The 23,344-nt window shown below is 32.7% G+C and overlaps 3 protein-coding genes and 2 long non-coding RNA genes across 7 annotated transcripts; 4 read left to right on the top strand and 1 right to left on the bottom strand.

Annotated features, from left to right (window-relative positions):
* The first annotated feature begins 1,088 nt into the window (after positions 1 to 1,088).
* LOC145143524 (katanin p60 ATPase-containing subunit A1-like) lies at positions 1,089 to 4,453 on the top strand. Its single transcript, XM_079074808.1, has 7 exons — positions 1,089 to 1,453; positions 1,839 to 2,331; positions 2,430 to 2,627; positions 2,814 to 3,058; positions 3,152 to 3,310; positions 3,403 to 3,490; positions 4,034 to 4,453. The coding sequence occupies exons 1-7, from the start codon at positions 1,332 to 1,334 to the stop codon at positions 4,313 to 4,315; spliced, it is 1,587 nt and encodes a 528-aa protein (XP_078930934.1). The 5' UTR covers positions 1,089 to 1,331; the 3' UTR covers positions 4,316 to 4,453.
* Positions 4,454 to 6,858: 2,405 nt separating this feature from the next.
* LOC145104966 (uncharacterized) lies at positions 6,859 to 8,137 on the top strand. Its single transcript, XM_079042119.1, has 5 exons — positions 6,859 to 6,992; positions 7,116 to 7,190; positions 7,284 to 7,412; positions 7,515 to 7,598; positions 7,838 to 8,137. The coding sequence occupies exons 1-5, from the start codon at positions 6,962 to 6,964 to the stop codon at positions 7,921 to 7,923; spliced, it is 405 nt and encodes a 134-aa protein (XP_078898245.1). The 5' UTR covers positions 6,859 to 6,961; the 3' UTR covers positions 7,924 to 8,137.
* Positions 8,138 to 10,670: 2,533 nt separating this feature from the next.
* LOC145143503 (uncharacterized) lies at positions 10,671 to 13,697 on the top strand. Of its 3 annotated transcripts, none has more exons than XR_013724545.1 (7): positions 10,671 to 11,143; positions 11,227 to 11,787; positions 11,900 to 11,991; positions 12,076 to 12,152; positions 12,697 to 12,733; positions 13,068 to 13,347; positions 13,419 to 13,697. It is a non-coding gene; the product is annotated as an uncharacterized LOC145143503 (long non-coding RNA). The 3 variants fall into 3 exon arrangements; XR_013724551.1 differs by having other exon boundaries at positions 10,673 to 11,143; positions 11,307 to 11,787; XR_013724539.1 differs by having other exon boundaries at positions 10,678 to 11,787.
* A 1,535-nt stretch (positions 13,698 to 15,232) lies between these two features.
* LOC145104962 (uncharacterized) lies at positions 15,233 to 19,263 on the bottom strand. The gene is made up of 3 exons (XR_013707198.1): positions 19,017 to 19,263; positions 15,598 to 15,666; positions 15,233 to 15,466 (listed from the first exon to the last, which is right to left on the bottom strand). It is a non-coding gene; the product is annotated as an uncharacterized LOC145104962 (long non-coding RNA).
* LOC145143411 (gibberellin 3-beta-dioxygenase 1-like) lies at positions 16,909 to 18,302 on the top strand. The gene is made up of 2 exons (XM_079074797.1): positions 16,909 to 17,454; positions 17,546 to 18,302. Exons 1-2 carry the CDS (start codon positions 17,006 to 17,008, stop codon positions 18,186 to 18,188), a joined length of 1,092 nt encoding a protein of 363 aa, XP_078930923.1. The 5' UTR covers positions 16,909 to 17,005; the 3' UTR covers positions 18,189 to 18,302.
* Positions 19,264 to 23,344: the final 4,081 nt, after the last annotated feature.

Genomic DNA, 23,344 nt, shown 5'->3' with positions numbered 1-23,344 from the left:
CCGGGATGGGAGTCAATACAAACATGCTTGAGTTTTTAATCTGAAATTTTTTCTGTTTTGGATCAGAAGTCCGGAACGAATACCGCCACTCCGTAATGATATGTTTTGGAGCATGTGGTCATTTTACCAAAAAAAAATGATAGTTATTATTATATATATATTAAAGTTATGAAAGATTTTAACAGTAAAGTGACACATTTTTTGTCAATTTTGGTCCTCCAACTTACAACATTGACCCTTCATCTTTATGCTTTTGTTCACAAACAACCCCTTCACTTTGGTTTGAATTTTTCATAACCCTCGCCTTTTATTACATATTATTAGTATTTTGTCTTTTGGCAGAAATGGTCCCTCATCATTATTATTATTATTGTTATACAAAATTACACGATTGGTCCCTGTGATTTACCAGATTTAACATTCTCTTTTTGGTTTTAATATATATATATTAAAGTTATGAAAGATTTTAACAGTAAAGTGACACCTTTTTTGTCAATTTTGGTCCTCCAACTTACAACATTGACCCTTCATCTTTATGCTTTTGTTCACAAACAACCCTTTCACTTTGGTTTGAATTTTTCATAACCCTCGCCTTTTATTACATGTTATTAGTATTTTGTCTTTTGGCAGAAATGGTCCCTCATCATTATTATTATTATTGTTAGACAAAATTACACGATTGGTCCCTGTGGTTTACCAGATTTAACATTCTCTTTTTGGTTTTAAATTAATGTTTTATTTATTAGAAAATACTCACCCAATACCATAAACCCACCCACCATCTACCATCACCACCACCACCACCGCCGCCAAAATTACATAAATGGTCCATATGGTTTACCCATTGTGACAAATTCAGTCCCTACTATCTGAAAAGACCAAATTACCCTCACATTAACGGACAAAAAGCAACCACCATGCTACTTTACTTTACAAAGCAATACCTTCCGACCCCGGCAACGTCGGAGAATCTTTTCTAGTTTTTATTAAAATGGTCTTTTATAAGGGTTAGATTCCTTAATTTCCTATTTATATATACTTTGCTAAGACACGTGGACAACTAACCACAAAGGACCGGATTGAGAAAGCGCATCTAATATTTGCCCGTTTCTCGGCCGTTTAAACGTCGCCCTCATCTTCCACAAACTCTTCTTCTTCACTCAAGTTTCTTGGATAACTTTACATTCAAATGGAGATTTGAATTTTGTTCCCGTTCATTTCAAGATCTTTGAAGTATTCTTGCTTTAATTTGAATCGATTCCTTTGAGAACTTTATCAAAAAAAACCCTAGGATATAACTTTTTGTGTGACAGCATCGCGGTTGATTATACATGGCAGGGGCGTCGCTTGCAGGATTACAAGACCATTTGAAACTAGCGAGAGAATATGCACTTGAAGGTCTCTACGATACTTCCGTTATCTTCTTCGATGGCGCAATCGCTCAGATCAACAAGTATCTACTTCTCTCTTGTTATTTAGCTCAAATATAGACTCAACAGCACGCACATTGTCGTTAGATCTTATAAAAGAGTTAGTAGGTATTAGCTATGTGAAGAATCAGAAGGTTTGTAGTTGAAATAGAACGAACTGTTGGATTTGCTTGACCGAATCGAGATGTTTTCACTTCATTTCTTTGTGGTTGAAATATGAGTTTATGCATTTTGTTTGATTTATTACATGATTAGTGTTTGTCATAGAAATTATGATTTCCACATTAGGTACTTGATCTTCTGTGACGCTTCTGTAACTTATATGCTCGAGATTTTTGTCTACTGCTTTCCTAATTTGAAACTAATCATTTGGTTGTGATTAAAAGATGTTTTTGGTTCATGTCTTAGGCACTTGAGCTCCCTTGATGATCCTCTGGTTCGATCAAAGTGGATGAATGTAAAAAAAGCTCTTTCAGAGGAGACAGAAGTTGTGAAGCAATTGGATTCTGAGAAGAGATCTTTCAAGGAGACTTCAATGGGTAGAAGGGCGTCTTCACCTCCTATATCTACCAATAAATCATCATTTGTGTTTGAACCACTGGATGAGTATCCAACTTCTTCTGGTGCTCCAATGGATGATCATGATCCTGATGTGTGGAGACCACCCAGTCGAGACACATCAAATAGAAGATCTGCAAAAGTTGGAGTAGGGGGTGCAAGGAAATCACCACAAGATGGAGCTTGGGCTCGGGGTTCTACTAGTACTACCAGAGGTGGAGCCACTGCTCGTGGAGGAAAAGCTGGTGCTTCTAGTAGGGTTAACTCAGGAGTTCGTGCATCAACTACTGGGAAAAAAGGTAGTGGCTCAGGGAAGCCAAATTCTTCAAAGGATGATTCCATGGTAAGTTTCACATTTCACTGCATAATAATTAACATTGTTGGTTTCAGTAATATTTGTTAGTGCTCTCTCTCTTATGCACATTATCTTGCAAACATCAGAATGGAGATGGTGAAGAGCACACATCAAAACGAGGGCAGTATGAGGGGCCTGATCATGACTTGGCTGCAATGCTTGAAAGGGATGTCTTAGAGAACACCCCTGGAGTAAGATTTGAAGATGTTGCAGGTTTGAACGAAGCAAAAAGACTTCTAGAGGAAGCTGTGGTTCTACCTTTATTGATGCCTGATTACTTTCAGGTATGTGATATTGTTGGATTAAGCTCTAGTAGTTGCTTTGAATGTCGTATTTTTTTTTTTTACCCTTTTAGAGTACGTACATGTCCTTGCACATAATAGTAACGCACTTACATTTGTTTACATTATAATCATAGATTCCTTGTGCTTATGTGTGGTATTTCCATTGATTGTTACTTGGAATTTTAGGGGATTAGGAGACCATGGAAAGGTGTTCTTATGTTTGGTCCACCTGGCACTGGGAAAACACTACTGGCTAAAGCGGTTGCTACTGAATGTGGGACCACATTTTTTAATGTTTCTTCAGCTACTTTGGCTTCAAAATGGCGTGGAGAGAGTGAGCGCATGGTCAGATGCTTGTTTGACCTGGCCAGAGCTTATGCCCCAAGCACAATTTTCATTGATGAGATTGATTCCCTTTGCACTTCTCGTGGGTAAGAGTGACAGTAAGACCTTTTTTTGACTTTTTATTTTCCCTTATTTAAAATAAAATTGGTCAAAATCTGTGAGAATCATTTTATTTTCAGGGCTTCAGGGGAACATGAGTCTTCCAGAAGGGTTAAATCTGAACTTCTAGTTCAGGTAGATGGTGTAAACAACGCAGGCACAAATGAAGATGGTAGTCGCAAAATAGTAATGGTTTTGGCTGCTACAAATTTTCCATGGGATATAGATGAAGCGCTAAGGTCTAAAGCTAATCATATACAAAATTACTTTTTTACCCTTATCCTGTCTTTTGCTTCTACAATAAGAGTTCTTTATTTTCTGGGGGTTTCAGGCGGCGTTTGGAAAAGCGTATATATATTCCTCTCCCAAATTTTGAGAGCAGAAAAGAGCTTATAAAGATTAATTTGAAAACCGTTGAGGTAATGTCATTTCTGTGTGTGCAAAAAAACCGAAACCAAGCTAAAAAGTGAAAAAAAAACCCAAACTGAACTGAAATACAATTATGTTTTGTATATATAAGTCTAATTGATTAAGTATGTTAAAGAACACACAATACTAAAAAGCACACAAAACACCGAAAAATGAATATGTGTAAAAGTTGTCATGTTTTATTATTAGTAAAATTATTAGTTTTTGTAAATTTTATCAACATGGTAAAAAGAAAACACAAAAAACCAAAAAAAAAAAAAAAAACGGACAGAACAGAAGTACCTAAACCTATATCGTTTTATGTATAAGTTTAATTGATTTAAGTGTATGTTAAAAATTAAAATAATTAGCTTTACAGTTTTCATTAAAAAAGTTAAAACAATAAACATGCGTACATGTCATCTTGGTATCAATCGTAGTAAATTATTTGTTTTTGTTAAATTTTATCAACATGGTTATTGTAAATGCATGTTTTTGGCAGAGTGACCACTGAATCCACTACTATGTTTTGTGTATATCATTGACATTATCAGGTAGCTGCTGATGTGGACATTGCTGACGTGGCACGTCGAACTGAGGGATATAGTGGTGATGATCTGACAAATGTATGCCGAGATGCTTCGTTAAATGGAATGCGGCGTAAGATAGCAGGAAAGACTCGTGAAGAAATTAAAAACATGTCTAAAGATGATATGTCAAAAGATCCAATTGCCATGTGTGATTTTGAAGAAGCCATTACCAAAGTCCAACCTAGTGTTTCTGCAGCTGATATCGAACGCCATGAAAAATGGTTTTCAGAATTCGGATCTGCCTAACAAAAAAACCAAAACCTTTTTTCGTGTGATGTGTATTGTATGTTATTGCCAATTGTGAAAAATTCTTTGGTTGCCATGTTGTGAAAAATGGTCTCTAAGTGTGGACATTACCTTTTGATCTGAGAATATTGTGATTTATTAGGGGTGACATGGTTGGGTTTTTGGCTACAACCAAAACCAAACAAAAAAAAAAAAAAATCGTTTCGAGTTTGAAGAAGCGTACATGCACAAAATTAATAGTGATTTTTTTTTTCCGTTAATTGGTGTATAACATGTGATTTAATGTTTGCAACCGATGATGTTTTTTTTTCCTGCTTTTGGTGTTTTTGTTTTTATTTTTCTGCTTTTTGATTTTTTGTGTTTTTAGTTAATAAAGTTAAAAGAAAAAGGTAACTTAATAAAGTTAAAACAAACCAAACTACAAATGCAATTGATTAACATGGGTTCATGGTTTCCATCAATAACTACAATATGTTATTATTAAGTTACCTTTTTCTTTTAATGTATTTAAATTAAATTAAAATCAAGCTAATATAAAAATTTGTTTTTTCTAACCAAAAACTAATTGAATTTAAAATTTCGATTTTTTGGGTTCGGTTGTTTTGCATGTCTCTATTATTTTTTGGGTACGCCAAATATGAAGTATTCTCCTTTTTAACCCACTAGATCTTGGTGATTGCTGTGTTTTTGGAACATCAAATTGACAAATTATATTAAAAACTAACAAGGTGCAAGTAAAAACACTAAAAAGTCAAAGAAGCAAAGGACAATCCAATTCAATCAATTTTTTGTCTATTACTAATCCAAGGTAAGAATTTGAGACAATATGAACCCACCGTTCTAAATATCATGCTATTGCTATGTTTCCAACGAGCCCAAAAAATAGTAATAATGACCACATCGAGAAATTTTCAAACTTTCTTATTGCCTCACAATATCCGCCAACTTGATCCTACTATCAACCAACCGAACTAGAATTGGGACATTGAATATCCTCCCATCTACCAGTGAGATGTCAAATATCGATGAGCGAGAGACTCAAAATGAAAAGATGAATCATGGTTTTGGAAGAATGATCACAAAGAGGGAGAAGTGAAAACTTGATCCTTAGCAAGTTTAACACGTGTGGAATTTGGTTAAGAGAAAATCTCCAAATCAATATATTCAACTTGATGGGAACATAACTATTTCATTTACTTCTCGTGATGAGAGCCTAGTGGTTGAGATGTGACATTTTACATAGGAGGTTCAAGGTTCAAACCTTGACATGCTCCAAATATCGCTAGTGTTTCACAACTGATCTTACACAGTGGCGGATCTAGAGAATAATTTATTGGGGTGCATTATATAATTAATATTTTTTTTAAAAATAGATAAAAATAATAAAGCACAATAATATTTGAGGTTCTTTTCATAAATTGCTAAATAAAACAAAAAATAGTGATATACGATTATATGTATCAGTTGTTTTCTTTTTGAGATTTTTTTCAACAAAGATGAGAACAAATATGTAAAAAAATAGAAATAAAAATGAAAATGATAAGAAGAAACTCTAAAAAAAAATTCAATTTTTAGTGGGCCCAAACTTGAACTTTTTTTTCTTCTTCATTCTTATGTATAATATAGATGATTGGCCAATTCAAGTGCCACTGCTTACACGTGATTCTTGAGGCGGGTTGACATGGGCCGCTCAGATGTTTATGTTTACCAGTTTCTTACTTGTTCCCTTTCCGGTTGAAACATTAACTCACCAGAGGGATCTAAAAACCATCCAACTGATCTTGACAATCCGAAAACATAAAACTCTGCAAAAGCATTTTTAATTCAACCCATTGAAAAAAAACACACACAAAAAAATCACTGGTTCATTGCAACATCTGCCGTTAAGGTAATCTTGCTATTGGTGCATAACGTACAAATATGTGATGCAATAAAATTCCATGTGTAATGGTTCTAATGGTGGGAAACATAAACATGGAATTCTGTCTTGTTTTTTTTTTCTTTGTGAATTTGTTAATTTGTGTTTGGTTTGGAATCTTGAACTGCCTAGCTAAATGTTGTGATTATGAGAATGTCTGAATCGACATTAAAAAATCAGAAAAGTTTAAACTCATGGCTAGCCCCGCCCAAGTCCATTCTTGGTGAACCTTACAATGATGTTGTCATTATCTTTGGGTATAAAACTAATCAACAACCGGTCTTAAATCTTAATTAATGTCAATTACTTGTTGATTCAGTCTGAGAAGTAGTTACACAAGTTTGATTGTTAGTTTTATTTCGATGACCTCAAACTCAAACTCGTGTTTCTTACTTCTTTTATGCCTCTCCGCCTTCTTTTCCTACTCTCTTCAAGGTATCACCACGACTATAAATGTTTTACTCTTAAACTAATTATATATCACATAAATGTTTGAGCGTCTCAAAAACTTTATATTACGTTTTCAATGCCAACTTATCATGCTACTAATTAATATATACAAAGCAATTTTTAAATAAGGTAAGATAATGTGGTTGTGGTGTGTTTGATAAAAAACAGATGCGTGTACAAACGTAACCTGTGGAGAAGGGACGTGTGTACCTGATCTATTAGGGCTACTATTTCATTGCGACTGTAATCCTGGCTGGAAGACCATCCAAGTCGGACCTATGTCCTTTGGCGCCTGCATCATCCCTAACTGTTAGTCTCCCTCATTTACAAATAAATAAATCACTGAAATCACCTAATAATCGATCATCTCTTGTTTAGTATATGATTAATTATTGCTGATCTGATAGTTCATAAGTTTGATTTGACATGCAGGTACTCTGGACTTCTCATGCGGTGGTACACAACCTCCGACGCCGCCTTTTCCACCACCGATTAACTTCACCAGCCGTAAGCATCGATCAATTGATTCTCATCCTTCATCTTTCTATTTTCCGATGACTTTAATTAATTAATAAATCTCGACGCATGATTTGATTACAGCTTGTAACTTAGTTTGGTGTGGCGATGGCGACTGTGTGGTGAACTCAACCGGAACCGGACACTATTGTCAATGTCACGATCGTGCTGCTAATTTGTTCAACAATCCGGAATTCGTTTGCATGAAACAATGTAACCGAATAATTCCGAATCGTCATTTAATTTTCCCCCTGTTTCTATTTTTGGGATTCAAAGTCTGAAATCTGAAATTTGCTCTCGTTTTCGTTTTCGCAGGCTATTTGGATGGAGACTGTAACCGCCTCGGTCTCGGCCCACCGCCGTCGCCCCCTAGCAGTGTCGCCTCACCTGGACCTGGTGGTAAGTAGTTTTAAATGCATTTTTTTAGTAATTATAAGAAAATATTTTCACAATTATTATTGGTTGATTTTTAAAATGTTCGTAGGTTTTATTTTAAGCTAAAAAATTTATTTGACTAATTTGATATTGTAGAAATAAAACATAGTCCACGTATATATAAATAATGGGTTGGAAATATACTTTTGATGTACCACCAATTTTTCATTTTGCTACATAATAATGTGACATTTTTGTGATAGGGAAAAACGAGGCTGCGTATTCATTGGCAAAACTTCCTACAATTCTTGTTGCAATTTTCACAACATTGTTTCTATCGAGGATTTAGTGATATTCAGAAGATAAAACAGAATGATGATTTAAAGAAACAAGATAAAGATGCCAATTGTATACGTATTGCTACTGATTTAAGCTAATAAGTTGGAAGGCTTACACACGATAATGATGTCTTCTATTACGAATTATGACTGATTTAAGAATGATGTCTTCTATTACGAATTATGACTGATTTAAGGCTAATAAGTTTTAAGGTTTACAAATGATGCCTACTAGTTCTAAAAATTGAGTTATATTTTTAAACTTGGGTTGCATGTATATATTTATACTTTTATAAGCATAATGTATTTTATTATATTAATTATAGTAAATTGCACGTATAGTCAATTTCCATTTAGTAATATACTTTCAAAATCAACATCTAAATGTCTATGTTCTAATTTATAATTAATCTAGGGATATTATTCCCGCTTTATGTGGATCGTAATCTATAAATTTTCTATTAGGTAATGACCATTTTTGTAATTTTTTTTAACATTTGGACCGATTCTATAATTTTTTTTGCACAAAGATCTTGTTTGTAAATTATAGGATCAGTTTTTGTAATTTATTTTCTACAGAGGACCAAACCTTCCAACATACGAAAGAAACATATGGACCGTTTTTATAAAAAAAATCTACACAAGGACCTGTTCTGTAAATGATAGAAATAGTTTTTATAAATTATTTTTTACACATAGATCGAACTTTCAAACATACAAAAGTCTTGTTGCCAAAGACTCAAACCCAAATAGTATACCATTTATTTACAAATTGCAATTAGATATATACATAGTATAATAATAATAAGACCAACCACATCAATTAATCCAAATAGGAATGACAATAGGGCGGGAATAATTTACCAAACCCTCACCAATATCATTCAAGTATCTTATCGGGACGCCTCAATGGGTTTATGATATCTTATCGAGTTTACAAAAAGTCGTAACGAAAGCTTTATTCCGGTTCCACGTATTCAATGTCTTATAAAAAAAATTACATTATTAGCCTCCCTTTTAATAAATATTATGCATCATTTCATTAAGATAAAATGGTCATTCACATTACATTGCAAATTATTTGATGTAAGTTTAACGTAATGTTATAACATAAAAAAACCATTCACAACAGATTGTTAAAAATTAAAAAAATCGTGTTCACAGTAGGTATTTTATCTTTGAATGGTTGCAATTAACATTAAAATGATTCAAACATCATATATGTAAGAGTTCATTTGAAATGGACATACTTTTGTGAGACCGTGAGATAGGGATGAGATTTGGAACCGGAAAACCGGACTGGAACCGGAACCGTTAGAACCGGAATATATAGAACCGGTTCCGATTCCGGTTCTGGGTTTGAAAATTGACTTTATCCGGGTTTCGGGTAATCCGGGTTTGGGTCCATCGGGTTTGGGTAAACCGGGTCTAAGAACCGGAACCGGTTTTTGTGAAACGTTTAAAAAATACATATCTCATTCGTTTCAAGTCGGATTGACATGCGGTTTTTCCAACGTGTTGTTTAGAGTTTGTACATGAGTTTAGACTATAAATTTGTCATTTTTGGATTTATATTCATTGACTTACAATCCCCCGAAATCAAGATATCAAAGCTGAAATATTATAATATTCTAGTCTTGGTAAAAAATATAATATGTATAATATTCTAACATTATATGTTTTTAGAATATTTCAATGTAATATGTGTTAAAAATATTGTTTTAGAATATCATAATATTACATATATTATATTATTTTGAATAACAGAATATTATAATATTTCATTAGAAAAAAGTGGTCTCACGGTCTCAGAACATTCGACCCATCTCAAATATATATATATATATATATATATATATATATATATATATATATATATATATATATATATATATATATATAGGTTTATTTGAGACCATGTTAATTTTGTGAGACCGTGAGAAGCAATCTAAAAATAAATTTAAAATGCTAAATAAAAGGAAAAATCCGAAAATTCTTTTTTTAATTATTAATTTCGTCATTTTATTTACCTAAAAAAATAAATAAATAAATAAATAAAAATTATCGTTTTTTTTTTTTGAAAAATACGTGAAATATTCTAATAGAATATTACACTGTAAATATTTTAATGTGATTTTTAGAATGTTAGAATATTCTAATATTCTAGTAGATTTGTCAGATATATAAAATATTCTAATATTCTACTAGAATATTTCACAGATATTTCAAAAAAATGGTAATTTTATTTATTTTTTTTTTGGAAAATATAAATGACGAAAAAAATATTTAAAAACAATTTTTTTGAAAATTTTCAATTATTTTGCATTTTAAAATGTTTTTTTTATCTACAAAATGAATGGCTAGGATTGCGCCTTCCCGTCTCATAAAATACAGTGGTCTCACATGAACTTAACCATATATATATATATATATATATATATATATATATATATATATATATATATATATATATATATATATATATAAACCACCTTTCTTAAATGAAGAGGAAAGTGGGCTTTGACAATTAATCAGGGATTTTGAAAGATTTTTGAAGAATTTTAGATGAATATTGTGGAATTTTGGAGGTTTTATGTCGTCCTTTTATTGGGTTTCTGGATCATTTTACGGGTCAAGTATAAATGGTCGATATTTCATGGGTTGGGTCCAGTTGAGTCTTATTATCCCTTTATCAAATTAGATGCCAGCACATCCAACCGCCCTTGTAACCCAATCAAAAGCCATCGGCCGCCTATCTTTTCTCTTTCTCCCTTTGCCGACCGAAATTGGCGAGTCACTAATTAAACAAACGTGTCATTGCTTTGGGCGACACCTGGTCTTCCATTTCCAATACACTGCCATTGAATTCCTTCTTCCCCCGTTGACTAAAATTTATTTTCTTTTCTCTTCCTTCCCATCTCTCTCTAGAAAACAAAGGTGAATGAAATAAAGAGGACTGATCCATCTTCCTCTCATGCCACATTTCATTTTACAAAACCAACCCTTTTGCCAGTTGATTTGCTTCGGAGACGCCATTCCGGCACAGTTGACGTCCCTCCGTCGTACCCAGAATCATGAGAAATCGTTTTGTCCCTTCTGTTACCCTTCTTTTCCACTTTTTGTTTCTAGAAACACGATTTGGGCGTTTTTTCTGTGGAATCTGATTATTTTGCTATGAATTCTAGGTTTTGAGTGGTATGGCAGATTAATGTGACGAAACTGAGCAAGGAGGTGAGTCGTTTATGGAATATGGATAACAATATTCTTCTCGATTTCTAAATGAAATTAATCTCTATTCTCTTTGTGGAATTAAGGATGGTTTTTCTTCATTTTTACCCCTCAAAGAGGTTGCGTGTATCTCACTTAGGGGTTTTTTTTTTTTTGGTCGTGCAAGCCACTGTTCCTCCACTCTCACCGCCTAAATGATCCAATCCATTTGCTCCAACTCTACAGAACACGTGTATTCGTCTGCTTCTTCACCGCTAGGTCTGCCAATGGTTTTCTCCCTCCGGTTTCCTTCTTCCATTTAGACGGGTGAATCATGCGTGTAGCCTTGCCACCGTCTCATTCTAGCTGGCCACATGCATCGATACCAGAGAGATTAAACTGTTTACTTTCTTTTTTCCTTTCCCAATATACGGCCATACACGACTTTCTTTTCTTCGATCGTTTCATTCTCTCATTTCTCACCGCTTACCCCTTTTCTTTCCACTACTTCAAAGAACAAACCGATCTGCCATCCATTTTTTTTCCACAACTGGTCGTCTTTTGCATCTCTACTTTAATTTTACGGTTTTTGGGCTCTTGGCTAAAGATTGAAGAACAGTTCCATACCGTGATTAGGGGAACTAGCGATGGGTTCTTTAATCATAGAGGTAAAGTAATTTTGTGATTTCGTTTGATGGGGTTTTAGACTACTCCCTAAAGCTTCTGAACAGTTTTTACTACTTCTATCTTTTCTTTGTCTCCATTGGTTTTGTTATTTAGATTTCAAACAATGAAATGGGTCGGTCTAGAGGTGATGCAAGAAAATATGGTACCAAGTACAGTTTGATCAACACTGTATTTCATACATTGATGTAAGAAAATGTTCATTTGTCTTCTACATTCAATTTCTACTTTTATTTTTGACATTTTGATGTTTCTTTTTGGTTTCTCACAAGCTGGAAAGTCACCAAGAAGCTCCATGGTGTCTATCGCAAAAGAAGAGCTTATTTGTTTTCCTATTTTTGTTGAACAGGTCGTTTCTTTATCCATTTCACCTCTCATATTTCATTTTTTTTAGAAAATGAGGGCTTGCCAATTGTACAATGAGATTCCTAAGAAAAAAATTACAACGAAAATTGGATTTTGATGCCATTTTAAATACTTCAACTAACTAAAAGCTTGGTTATTAATGGGACCTTACGTTTTCTTCTTTGATTGTTTGTTATTTTTCTAATGAAATGATTGTTGGCCTCAAATATGGCCTCAAACATTCCTTTTAGGATAACTTTTTGACCATAAACCCACAAATGTCCAGGTACTTATCTGTTCAAAACATATATTCTTGTCGATGAACTTCTCAAGCAATATATATTCCACCACTTAAGTGCCAAAATACGTTGTTTTGCACCTCAGAAAGAGAAACAACACCTCATTAACTTTTTTTTTTCTTTCATCACTAATTACTTTTGGTTTATAACAATGCTAAAGAGTAAAGAGCATGTGCATTAGGTATCAAGTTTGAAGTTTCCTACCTTCTAACCTTCTATTTTGATTTTTTTATACTTTGTTGATTGCAGCTCACGTTATGGGTTTTTGTTCAAATTAGTTCTCAAGGTATAATCTTTTATTGAGATTTTGTTTTTATTTGATGGGTTTCGTTGTAGAGTCAACTCAGGGGGTTGTTGGTGACGATCAATTATGTGTTGTTGATGTGTATTAAGTTATTAACTAATTGAAGCTCTTATAAAAAATCTTGAAAGCCTCACTCCTTTATTCTCAACTTCTTTTAGCTCTTGAAATTAATCACCCGTTTTATTGACTATTCTCAAAAGGAAATATAGAAAAAGGCACCACTTGTAAATGCCAATTGCTAAATTTATAGCTTCTTACAAAATGATTATTTTTCAGCACCTATGCACCTGTATTTAATTTTTCTTCCTTTATTTAGTATCGAGATCCTAAAAGCACAACAAAGAAGAATGATAGCAGCAACATGGGTACCATATGTAGAAGAATCCTTAACAGATGCAATCGACTGGCTAATTGGTGGTGATCATCAAGTGATACAACCAATCAAATACCATGATGGTCTCGACTGTTGAGGACTTCTCACTTTAGGACGAATGCTGATGTCTTTCATTTCCATCTCAGGAATCATGTTCTGTTACTTCACCCACTTGGAGGCTGATGATGTTCTGCATTGTTGGTGCTTGAAGCAACATCACAAGGTTAGAGAACATTTACATTATTCTTTTTGGTAATAAAACGATGAACTGTTTTGAATTATTGACGTTTTTAGGTGCTTGAAGATGGTGTTCTTGATCCAGAAAACCCTAGGCAGTGGTGTTAATCTTTCCATCTCCAATGCATTATGTGGGTCTCACGCGCAAGCTCAGTGAAAACTAACCCCGTATTCCGAACCCGCCAGATAGTTTGGCTGCAAATGACCAACATTTTAATCAGTAATCGATGAATATTAATGATTTCAAATGATGTTTGTTTGTTCTCATTTTGCAAAGTCGTGATATTAGTATTAATTAATGGTTTTTAACCAATGAAGATGTTCAGCCATTTCAAATTCCCTGTGACCATTTTCCCATTATAATCATCATTTTGACAACTATTATCAGGAATTTTTATGCATGATCTTTTTTAGTTCAAGTGATTTAAATAGGGTAGATATGCAACAAAGTGACTTTTTTTTTGTAGCATCCTCTTTATTTATTCTTATCATCACATAACATCAAAATAACCATGTACCATGTATGTGAAAGCGTCATAATGCAACAATCAATGTTATAGGCTGGAAAATTCTTATATGATCCTTACATTAAGGGATAAATGCAACAAGTAGCAATGCACTTTTATTTTCTTGTTTATTATATTATCATATTTGCATTTTTTCCTCTAGTTATATCACTAAATTTTCATTTATTTTTTAATTAAGCCATCGTACTTTGAGTGTTATGCTCCAAATATGTACTTCTAAGAATGGAAATTGTTTGTGTTAGTAGATTTACGATCTTTAGCTATTGCCATGGGTCGTGCTTAGCACGGCCCAAAGAACCCTCCTAGGGCAGGCTGGTCACTTTATGTACTAAGATGCTCCATATTACATGGTTGTGCATATTAAAACATATCACTAGGCTAAAAAAAGACTTCATTATAAATCACTTAGTCTATATAGACATTATTTATCCATTCACTTTAGATATACAAAACATAATGAGGAAAAAAGAAACAACTTCTAAGTCGATGGCTTATGAGAATATTATTTTTGGCTTGTCATTATCGGCCAACATCGTTTTATCAAAAAAAAACATCAAAAAGTAAGAGGAAAATTCAAAAACAATTACATATGTGATAAGAAGAATATTATTTTGTCGTTCGTATGACGACAATAGGGTTTTTGGTCGCTTATAAACACCAGAAAAATAGAACCTTGGTGTCGAAAAAGAAAGCTGTGTGATCATACATAACACATCATAAGATTGAATATATATATATATATATATATATATATATATATATATATATATATATATATATATACACACACACTATTCATTATAGTTAAAGAGACATTCAAGATTAGTGTTTTTGATGCAAAAACTAGTGATTTATTTTGTAATCCAAATTTAAGTCTAATTACCTAAGAAAAATAATAACTTTGGCTATATTTATCTCTAACAAGTGAAATTGGTAAAATAGAAAAACTTACTAAAAAAGAACATGTCACTATGGTTAAAAGTTGTGAGAAGTGTATTCACATGCGCTTACAGCCTACTAGGACGTTCTAATAACAAATAAAGCTCATTTAATACATTTATTATTTACAAAATTAAAAATATAGACAAGAAAATGTTGACAGATTGACTTGACCCGACCCATTTTAACTTACTTAGAGTTATCCGTTTTGATCCATTGCCCAACTTACCGACTCACGGTTTCTGTCAAAAGTGAAGTCTAGTAGGAAAAATCCATGTATGGTTGCCTTTTGGCTCATGCAAATTATAATAAAAAAATATTTTTATTTCTTTATGAGGTGAAAGGTCATGCATCCAAATTATTATTATATTTTTAATTAATACTTGAAAGAGATGGAATAGGGCATAACATGGAAAGGGGTATGTGACAAAATAGAAATTATAAACAAGTGATAATAGGCCTTGTTTTTTCTATTGGAGGTGATTGCTAGGAGCCCACTTGGGTTATGAGACAAAAAGACTCCAATCAATCCTCTAATACCAACCAAAAAAAACTTTTTAACTTTTCATGCATATCAAGACAAGAATACCCTTACCCATATTTTCCAACTTGGTCCTATTGTCTTTGCCCACTCTTTCCCTAAAAAACAATAACATGCATGCAAGTCTTTGTTCAGATCTTATTTTTGGGCATATTCTTAATATAGTAGTGAAGGGCATGTGAAATTCACAAAATGATTATAATTACACAAGTTAAAGAGATGACCATACCTGCTACCAGGGAATCGGGTCTCATGGAAACATCCGTTTTTGGGAAGGTCAACACGCGACACAAATGATCTGAAATTATGATATAAATAAATGTTATAAGGATAAATTAACTTTTTTTAAAGATTAAAGAATCCTGTTTGAAAACAAACTCTTTGACGTACAGTACTTGGTCAAATATATTGTGATCCACGAGGAAATTATGATAAGTTAACATGCTGGATAAAGATACAAATACCAATCGGTGCTATGGAATTTCCCTTATTGCCCTTTTGACATTATTCACCCAGTTATATTATTCAAATGAATGATATGAGAAATCTAATCAGCAATGTGTGGTTGCTGTATTCCTATGACAATTTAACAATGTCATATGTCATATTCAGGATAAGAGAGAATAACGAGGAGAATTATGGATCCTCTCAATGATTAGTAGAGACATGTTTCTTTACACTAAATCACCAACCTTGTCTTGTTATAAGAGATTAAATTAAAAAACCAAAGATATGTTTCTGACTGAAGACAAGACAAAAGGCACATGAATTAAAACGAGAAGCTTTCTCATTTCAATCACAAGCTAAATTGCAATTTTGAGACTCAAGCAACTATCTTCCAGGAAAAAGGCTTTAGAATCCAATGTCTAGAATTCGGAGAAGTCATAATGGACACATGCAATTGTATATTGGATTATTTTAATCCCAATACATAAGAAGCTGTTTTCTAGTTTTTTAGCAAATAGAATTCCTGATTTTGGAAGAAAAGTTGTTAGTATTGGACTGAAATTCTAGTCATTAATATGTTTCTGTAGATGGATTTTTACTCGATGAAGGAGGTGATCTTCATGAAAGACAACAAAGGATAAGGAACAAGAGTTTTTGATGTTGTCATCACACCCTAAATCCTACAAGCCATTTGTGAGACTATGTTGACACGTAGGACTAGCTTAACACTTTAAGATTTGCTTAAGGCGATGCAGGATAATGAAATAATGGCTCAGGATGATAGCTTCTCAAATGAAAAGGTATGCTAGTCACAACGCTTTTGAAAGAAGAGAAAGAACTTAAATTCATATGGAAGATATCAAACTATGCAGGATATGAAATAATTGCCACAAAATATTGTTGTGTCGTTTTTATTATTTGTTTGTTATTGTTGTGTTGATTCCTTATCGAGGTATCCGATCACAACAAAAGTAACATAAAAATCTCTTAAAACCCATTCTACACCATTCTCTTTTTATTATATATACCCCACAATTTTTGTCCCTTTTACCCTCAATCCTTTATATATATAGCACACAATTACATATATCAAATTTCCATCACATCTTCCTCATTCTTCCATTACAAGCATTATTGATACATACTATCATTTCTCTTCTCCACACTATAGCCATTAGACACAACTCGATATGTCTTTACAACAACTAGATGCTTTCAGAGAAAAGTATTTGGACTTAAACTCAATAAAAGAACTACCCGAATCATATGCATGGTCATCAGAGAATAATTTCCCTTCCTCCAGCAGTTCAGAGCCAGTTCCAGTGATCAACCTCAAAGATTCAAACGCCATGAAGCATGTAGGCTATGCATGCAAAACATGGGGTGTGTTTCAAGTCACCAACCATGGCATCCCTACAACTCTTCTTAACAACATGGAAGCTTCTGGAAGAAAGCTATTCTCTCTTCCCTTCCAACAAAAACTAAAAGCAGCTCGCTCTCCGGATGGTGTTTCTGGATATGGTGTTGCTCGGATATCTTCTTTTTTCCCAAAACTCATGTGGTCTGAAGGCTTCACTCTAATTGACTCACCACACCAACATGCTCAGAAGCTTTGGCCCCAAGGTTCCGGAAACTTCTGGTAAGAATCTTTCAAGATTCATGCACGTAAAAGGTAAACGATTGAGTATCATAGTTGAGACTGACTGACACCCTTTTTGGTGATTTTTCAGCGATGTAATCGAAGAGTACAATAAGGAAATGAATAAATTATCCAATAGGGTGATGTGGCTAATACTTGGATCATTGGGTATAAAAAAGGGAGATATAAAATGGGCTAATCAAGAAGGAGAGATAAAAGAAGCATGTGCAGCCTTACAATTAAATTCTTACCCATCTTGTCCAGATCCGGATCGAGCCATGGGTCTTGCAGCTCATACGGATTCAACCCTCCTCACAATCCTACACCAAAGCAACACAAGTGGGTTGCAGGTTCAAAGAGGAGGAGTTGGTTGGGTTACAGTGGAACCCATAGCAGGGGCACTTGTGGTAAATGTAGGTGACTTGATCCAAATACTCTCTAATGGATTGTATTCAAGTGTTCTTCATCGAGCCATGGTTAATCGAACCCAACATCGTCTCTCTGTAGCTTATCTCTATGGCCCACCATCAAATGTTAGAATTGCACCACTATCAAAATTAACAGATAATGTTCATCCTCCTCTTTATCGCCCAGTGACATGGAGTGAATATCTTGGTACTAAGGCAAAGCACTTCAATAAGGCACTTTCGTTTGTTCGTTTGTGTGCACCTATCACTATGAGTGGTTTTGTAGATGCAAGTACTGATAATCATAACAGTGTCCTTGTTGGTTGAACATGTTTATGGATCTAATTATTTCACTTACTAATAGGTTGTTGTGTTTACATGAAAACAAAATAAGAGTGGATGAAGTTATATCACATGGTCATATCATTATCAGTCTATCACTAAGAGTATAAAGAAACAAACAAATCATTGTTGTCCTTTTTGTCTTTACCTATAGAGCTCAAGGAAGATCTTCCTAAATTTGTGGCCCAAACATGAAGGAATATCTTCCTTCAAAGAAAATGAGAGTGTTGATGAAGATAGATATGGCTAAATCGATGCATCTAATAGTCAGAAAAAGATGCATGAAAACATCACCTATTATACATGTGTATGCCTGGATAGAAATGCTAAGCTTAAGAAGAACGTATTTTGGCCAATTAATTGTGTGGATAAACCGACAAACTATCAGTAGAACTCATTAAGATGTCACTAAGTTCCCTAACAACCAACAACAGTAATGATGCCTATTAGTACCCTCCCAATTTCTTGTGAAGGATCCAAGCAATCAGTGAGTCAATTTGGTTATATATTAGCAAAAAGGAGAACTGAATCTATAGATGTGGTGTAATTTTCTCACAAATTTAATTAGATCGTTATTGTACATAATCTACTCCAAAATGGCAATGGCATGGGAACAAACAAAAAGACAAACGAATCTATTTGTTTTAATTCCAAAAAAAAAAAAATTAAATCGCCGATCCAAAATCCTCTTTGGATTCTTGTATGACTCATTACAAATGAATCATTATATTAGATTGCATATGCACAATTCTTATAATACAAACAAATTTAGGTCACAATCAGATTAAAATCCAACCACAATGACGATAGTACCTGGAAAACGAATCGACATTCGATCTCCACCGGCCACGTGTTGTTGTCTTCTACAGAAAATTTTGATTTCAAGGTATGCCCTATGATCATCACGTCACCTTCCACTATCGAAGCAATTTCTGATTTTTATTGCAGTCGGAGGCTGTGCCGGCTACAAAGGTTGGTCTCCTCCAAATCCGGCGACCAATGCGCCACCTGATTTTTTTTTCTTCCGAGTGTGACAGAACTTCATAATCGCCCGATTGACATCACCTCGCTGACAGAAACAGATAATGAGCGGCAAAAGATATCGGTTGGAAAAGGGTTAATCTCATAATCAATTTTGTCCAAATTTGAATTTTATGTCCGTTTTTACCCTAACATTTTCGAAAAAATGTTCGGTTTTACCCTTTTACCGATGATAACAGGTTTTACAGGTTACCATTATATTAAATTCGCAAAAAAAACCTTAAGTTTACCATTTTTTTTGCGTGTTTACCCTTAAGTTTATAATTTTTTTTACACTTTTAGTCTAAATATTTTTTTTTCATAATATACGTATTCATGCAGAAAAATCGTATTTATAAACAAAAAAATGTTTAATTAAATATTGTATTTTTTTTAATGTTATATATATATATATATATATATATATATATATATATATATATATATATATATATATTTGTTTGTTTGTGTGTGTGTGTTTTTGCATGGTTATATCATTTAAAAAGATAAATAATATTTTTAGAATTATAAATACGTGTTTTATAGATATAGTTTTTAGAAGTATAAATACATATTTTTACATTTTTATATATTAATATGTATCTATACTTCTAAAAATATATTATACATTAAAAAAAACATATATCAAAATACATATTTATACTTCTAAAAATATATATATATACTTATATAAACATGTTTATGATTGAACAAGTTTTTTTTTTTAATTTTATTATTGATATGTATACTTTTAAATACATAAAAATACGTATTTGTAGTTCTAAAAACATATTAATTTTTTTTACATCTTATATGGTTTATCCAAGAAAAAACCTACACACACACACACACACATATATATATATATATATATATATATATATATATATATATATATATATATATATATATATATATATATAAGAAATAACATTAAAAAATGTAAATACAATATTTAATTACATTTTTTTCGTATATAAATATGATTTTTCTGCATGAATACGTATAATATGAAAAAAAAATACATAGGGTAAAAGTGTAAAAAATCATAGACTTAAGGGAAAAAACATAAAAAAACTGTAAACTTAAGGGGTTTTTGCGAAGTTAATATGATGGTAACCTGTTATCAACGGTAAAAGGTAAAAACCGAACATTTTTTGGAAAATGTTAGGGTAAAAACGGACATAAAATTTAACTTTGGGCAAAACCGACAAAATCCTGAAAACTTAAGGGTTTTTATGACATTAGCCCGTTGGAAAAAAGATAACCCATCTTATTTCTGTGAGGGTTAAAACTTAAAAGAAGGTTATTGAATATTTGAATTTATGTCTATTTAGTCAGTAAGTTTTATTTAATTTATGAAACGTTATTTATTTATATAATTTAAAATGATAATTGAATCTATTATAAAGGTCATAAAAACCACTTTCAATAAAAAAAACATTAAGGTAATTTTTTATAATTTAAAAATAGTTTAGTGATTAAATTTTCATAAATCAATACTTTAGTATCTAATTTGAATCTTAATCTTCTGTATTTGTTACGTTTTAGATTTTTTTTCTATACATTGTAGATCATGTCGATAGTCAATGATCATATTTTTTTTAATGCGTATATATAACATTAATATATCTATTTAAACAAAACATTAACAAATTTAATAGCCGGAATGTATGTTTAAAGATTTATAAAAGAAATGGGAGAGTGTGAAAGAATGGATTATTTCATGTAGGTTTCTAGGACATGTCATTTTGTGTAGGTTTTTTAGGAAACTGTGATAATGAATCATGAATACTAATTTTTAGAAGTGTTGGTCAAAAGAAATGTGATGTCAATTGGTGAACATACAAGAAAAAAAAGTTTGATGACCAGAAAAAAAACATAAAATTAGTTGATTTTATTTTCATTTAAAGTTAAAACTTAAAACCATTAAATGTCATAGTACTTTCAGATCGACAACCTTGATCATATCTCTCCTTTTTTAACATCAACTCTTTAAATACAAAAATTGAAATATAAATAAGAATTCAAACTCGTGATCTCGATACATTGCTTTCTAAAAAACTCATGAACATTCAACATTTGAAAATTAAGAACTAGTATTTAAGTCATTCTGCGTGTTGTAGCGGAAAACTCGTTTGTAAATAATAAAAACGAAAACTACAAAAAAAAAATTATGAACTTACAGAATTTTAATACGCATGGTAACTCCTTTGCAAATCGGATATAAAATGTGAATAAAAATGTCAACAATCGCTATACAATATAGAATGACGTCGATTATATCATATTAAGTGAATCACAAAAGTATCAAAATAAAATTTTGTCAAAACAATTATGTATGGAAGATACATACGAAAATAAAGCTTGAATATGTAACAAAAACTATAAAAAAAGAAATTTAAAAAATATATAAAAAAGACAAAAAAAAAACTAGAATTTATAAAATATCAATAATTTAACTTTAAAATAAAAAATAAAAATATTATATTTATAATGGAAAATATAAATATAAAAATATACATGGGACAAAATTGCTATTTCTAAAAGGAAACTTGTTTGGCATATTGTATCATTAGAAAGGTATAATATATTCTGGTTAGACAAAATTGCAAAAATGGTCCTTGTGGTATGCATTTTTTGGGGTTTTGGTCCAATCCACGAGTTTTTAGGTTTTGTGTTCCTTTTGGACTGGTTTGTTTGTGATAATGGTCCCTATACTTAACACCCGTTAAAAAGAATCCGTTAACCCCCTCATGTGCCTTGCACGTGAGGGTATTTCTGTCTTTTTACTTATAGGGACCATTTTTGCATACGAATGTCAACGCTTCCTTCTACCTTTTATCCCTCATTTACAATCCCAAACACCCGTCAACTCCCCACCTCCCTCCTTCTTCCTTCTGCTCCATTAAACCTGCAAAAAAACATCCTTCGTTATCAAAAGAACCTAATCGAAGCAAAAGGAGACAAGGTCATACGTTAAAGTCGAAATGGTGTACGTAATGTGGCAAATCATATCAAAAAATAAAGTTGTCGACGTATCATCCTTATATGGTAAGTTGCTCTGTTTTCTTAAACATTCCTATTTTTCATTTTACCCTTGATTTATACTAAAATCCGCCAAATTTTGACTTTGTTATCATGTACAATTTTGACTTGTAGCGGGTGCACCCACATGGTTTAGTACTAAGCTTCATCATGGTGGGAAGTTTACTAAGTTACCTGATATAAAGTATACTGGAGGTGAAGTGCGTTATGTTGATTATGTGGACATAGATGAGTTTTTTGTACATGAACTTGATGCCATAATGCTTGACCCAGGTTACCCAGACCCACAGATGATTGAATTGACTGATGAATCCCCAGTGATATACTACCATTTCAGGATACCCAATGGTGACTTTCAATTTGGTCTTAGAGCTTTAGGGAATGATCAGGATGTTATCAATCTTTCTAAATTCATTCAAAATAACAAGTTGATTGAGGTGTACACAGAACATGGGAAGACAAATCTACTCACTTACTTCATGTCTCCAAATGCAAAGGGTAAAGTTGTCATTGAGGAATTACCAGAAAATGATGATCAAGGGGCTGAATATGAGGCTGAAGTTCATGTAGAATCTCCATTGAGAAATATGAACCATGTCAATGATGAGCCAATTGGTGAGTACATGTCTTTAATTCTTTTTGGGAGTAAAAGTGATGCATTCTCACAAGAGTATAGAAGGGGTAGAGTTGGGAATTCAAAAAGAGGGGAAGGTTCTTGTAGCAAGAGGCTCATTTTAGAGGATATTGATGATTTAAAAGAGAAGGAAAACACTAATGAGGGTGTTAAGGAGGTTCATGAGGCTGCAACTGTTGTTAATGTAGGGGATGAGATGATTGGGGTTCATGATAATGACCATATTGATGGATGCTACAACACCCCACTTATTAATGATGATGAACAATATAATGAGCTTTTTGATAACCTTATGGAAAATTTAATTGGAAGTGATGAGGATGTTGAAGAGTATGAAGGGGATGATGAATCTGAAGAGAGTGATGGAGAGTATGAAAAGGATGAAGGTGATGATCATGATGGGAAACAATCAGAAAATGAAGATTAAGTGGATGACATA

Source organism: Lactuca virosa, chromosome 1, assembly GCF_052849685.1.
Source record: "Lactuca virosa cultivar CGN04683 chromosome 1, Lactuca_virosa_CGN04683_v6, whole genome shotgun sequence".
Classification (NCBI taxonomy): Eukaryota; Viridiplantae; Streptophyta; class Magnoliopsida; order Asterales; family Asteraceae; genus Lactuca; species Lactuca virosa.
Note: the sequence above shows the minus strand (reverse complement) of the source record. Positions and strands in the feature narration are given on the sequence as shown.

Coding starts and splice junctions, on each gene's coding strand:
- LOC145143524 (XM_079074808.1), top strand. CDS start 1,332: ATGGCAGGGGCGTCGCTTGCAGGATTACAAGACCATTTGAAACTAGCG. Junction 3,311..3,402: donor GATATAGATGAAGCGCTAAG/GTCTAAAGCTAA, acceptor TGGGGGTTTCAG/GCGGCGTTTGGAAAAGCGTA. Junction 3,491..4,033: donor TTAATTTGAAAACCGTTGAG/GTAATGTCATTT, acceptor TGACATTATCAG/GTAGCTGCTGATGTGGACAT.
- LOC145104966 (XM_079042119.1), top strand. CDS start 6,962: ATGTCCTTTGGCGCCTGCATCATCCCTAACT. Junction 7,191..7,283: donor ACCGATTAACTTCACCAGCC/GTAAGCATCGAT, acceptor ATTTGATTACAG/CTTGTAACTTAGTTTGGTGT. Junction 7,413..7,514: donor ATTCGTTTGCATGAAACAAT/GTAACCGAATAA, acceptor TCGTTTTCGCAG/GCTATTTGGATGGAGACTGT.
- LOC145143411 (XM_079074797.1), top strand. CDS start 17,006: ATGTCTTTACAACAACTAGATGCTTTCAGAGAAAAGTATTTGGACTTA. Junction 17,455..17,545: donor CAAGGTTCCGGAAACTTCTG/GTAAGAATCTTT, acceptor GTGATTTTTCAG/CGATGTAATCGAAGAGTACA.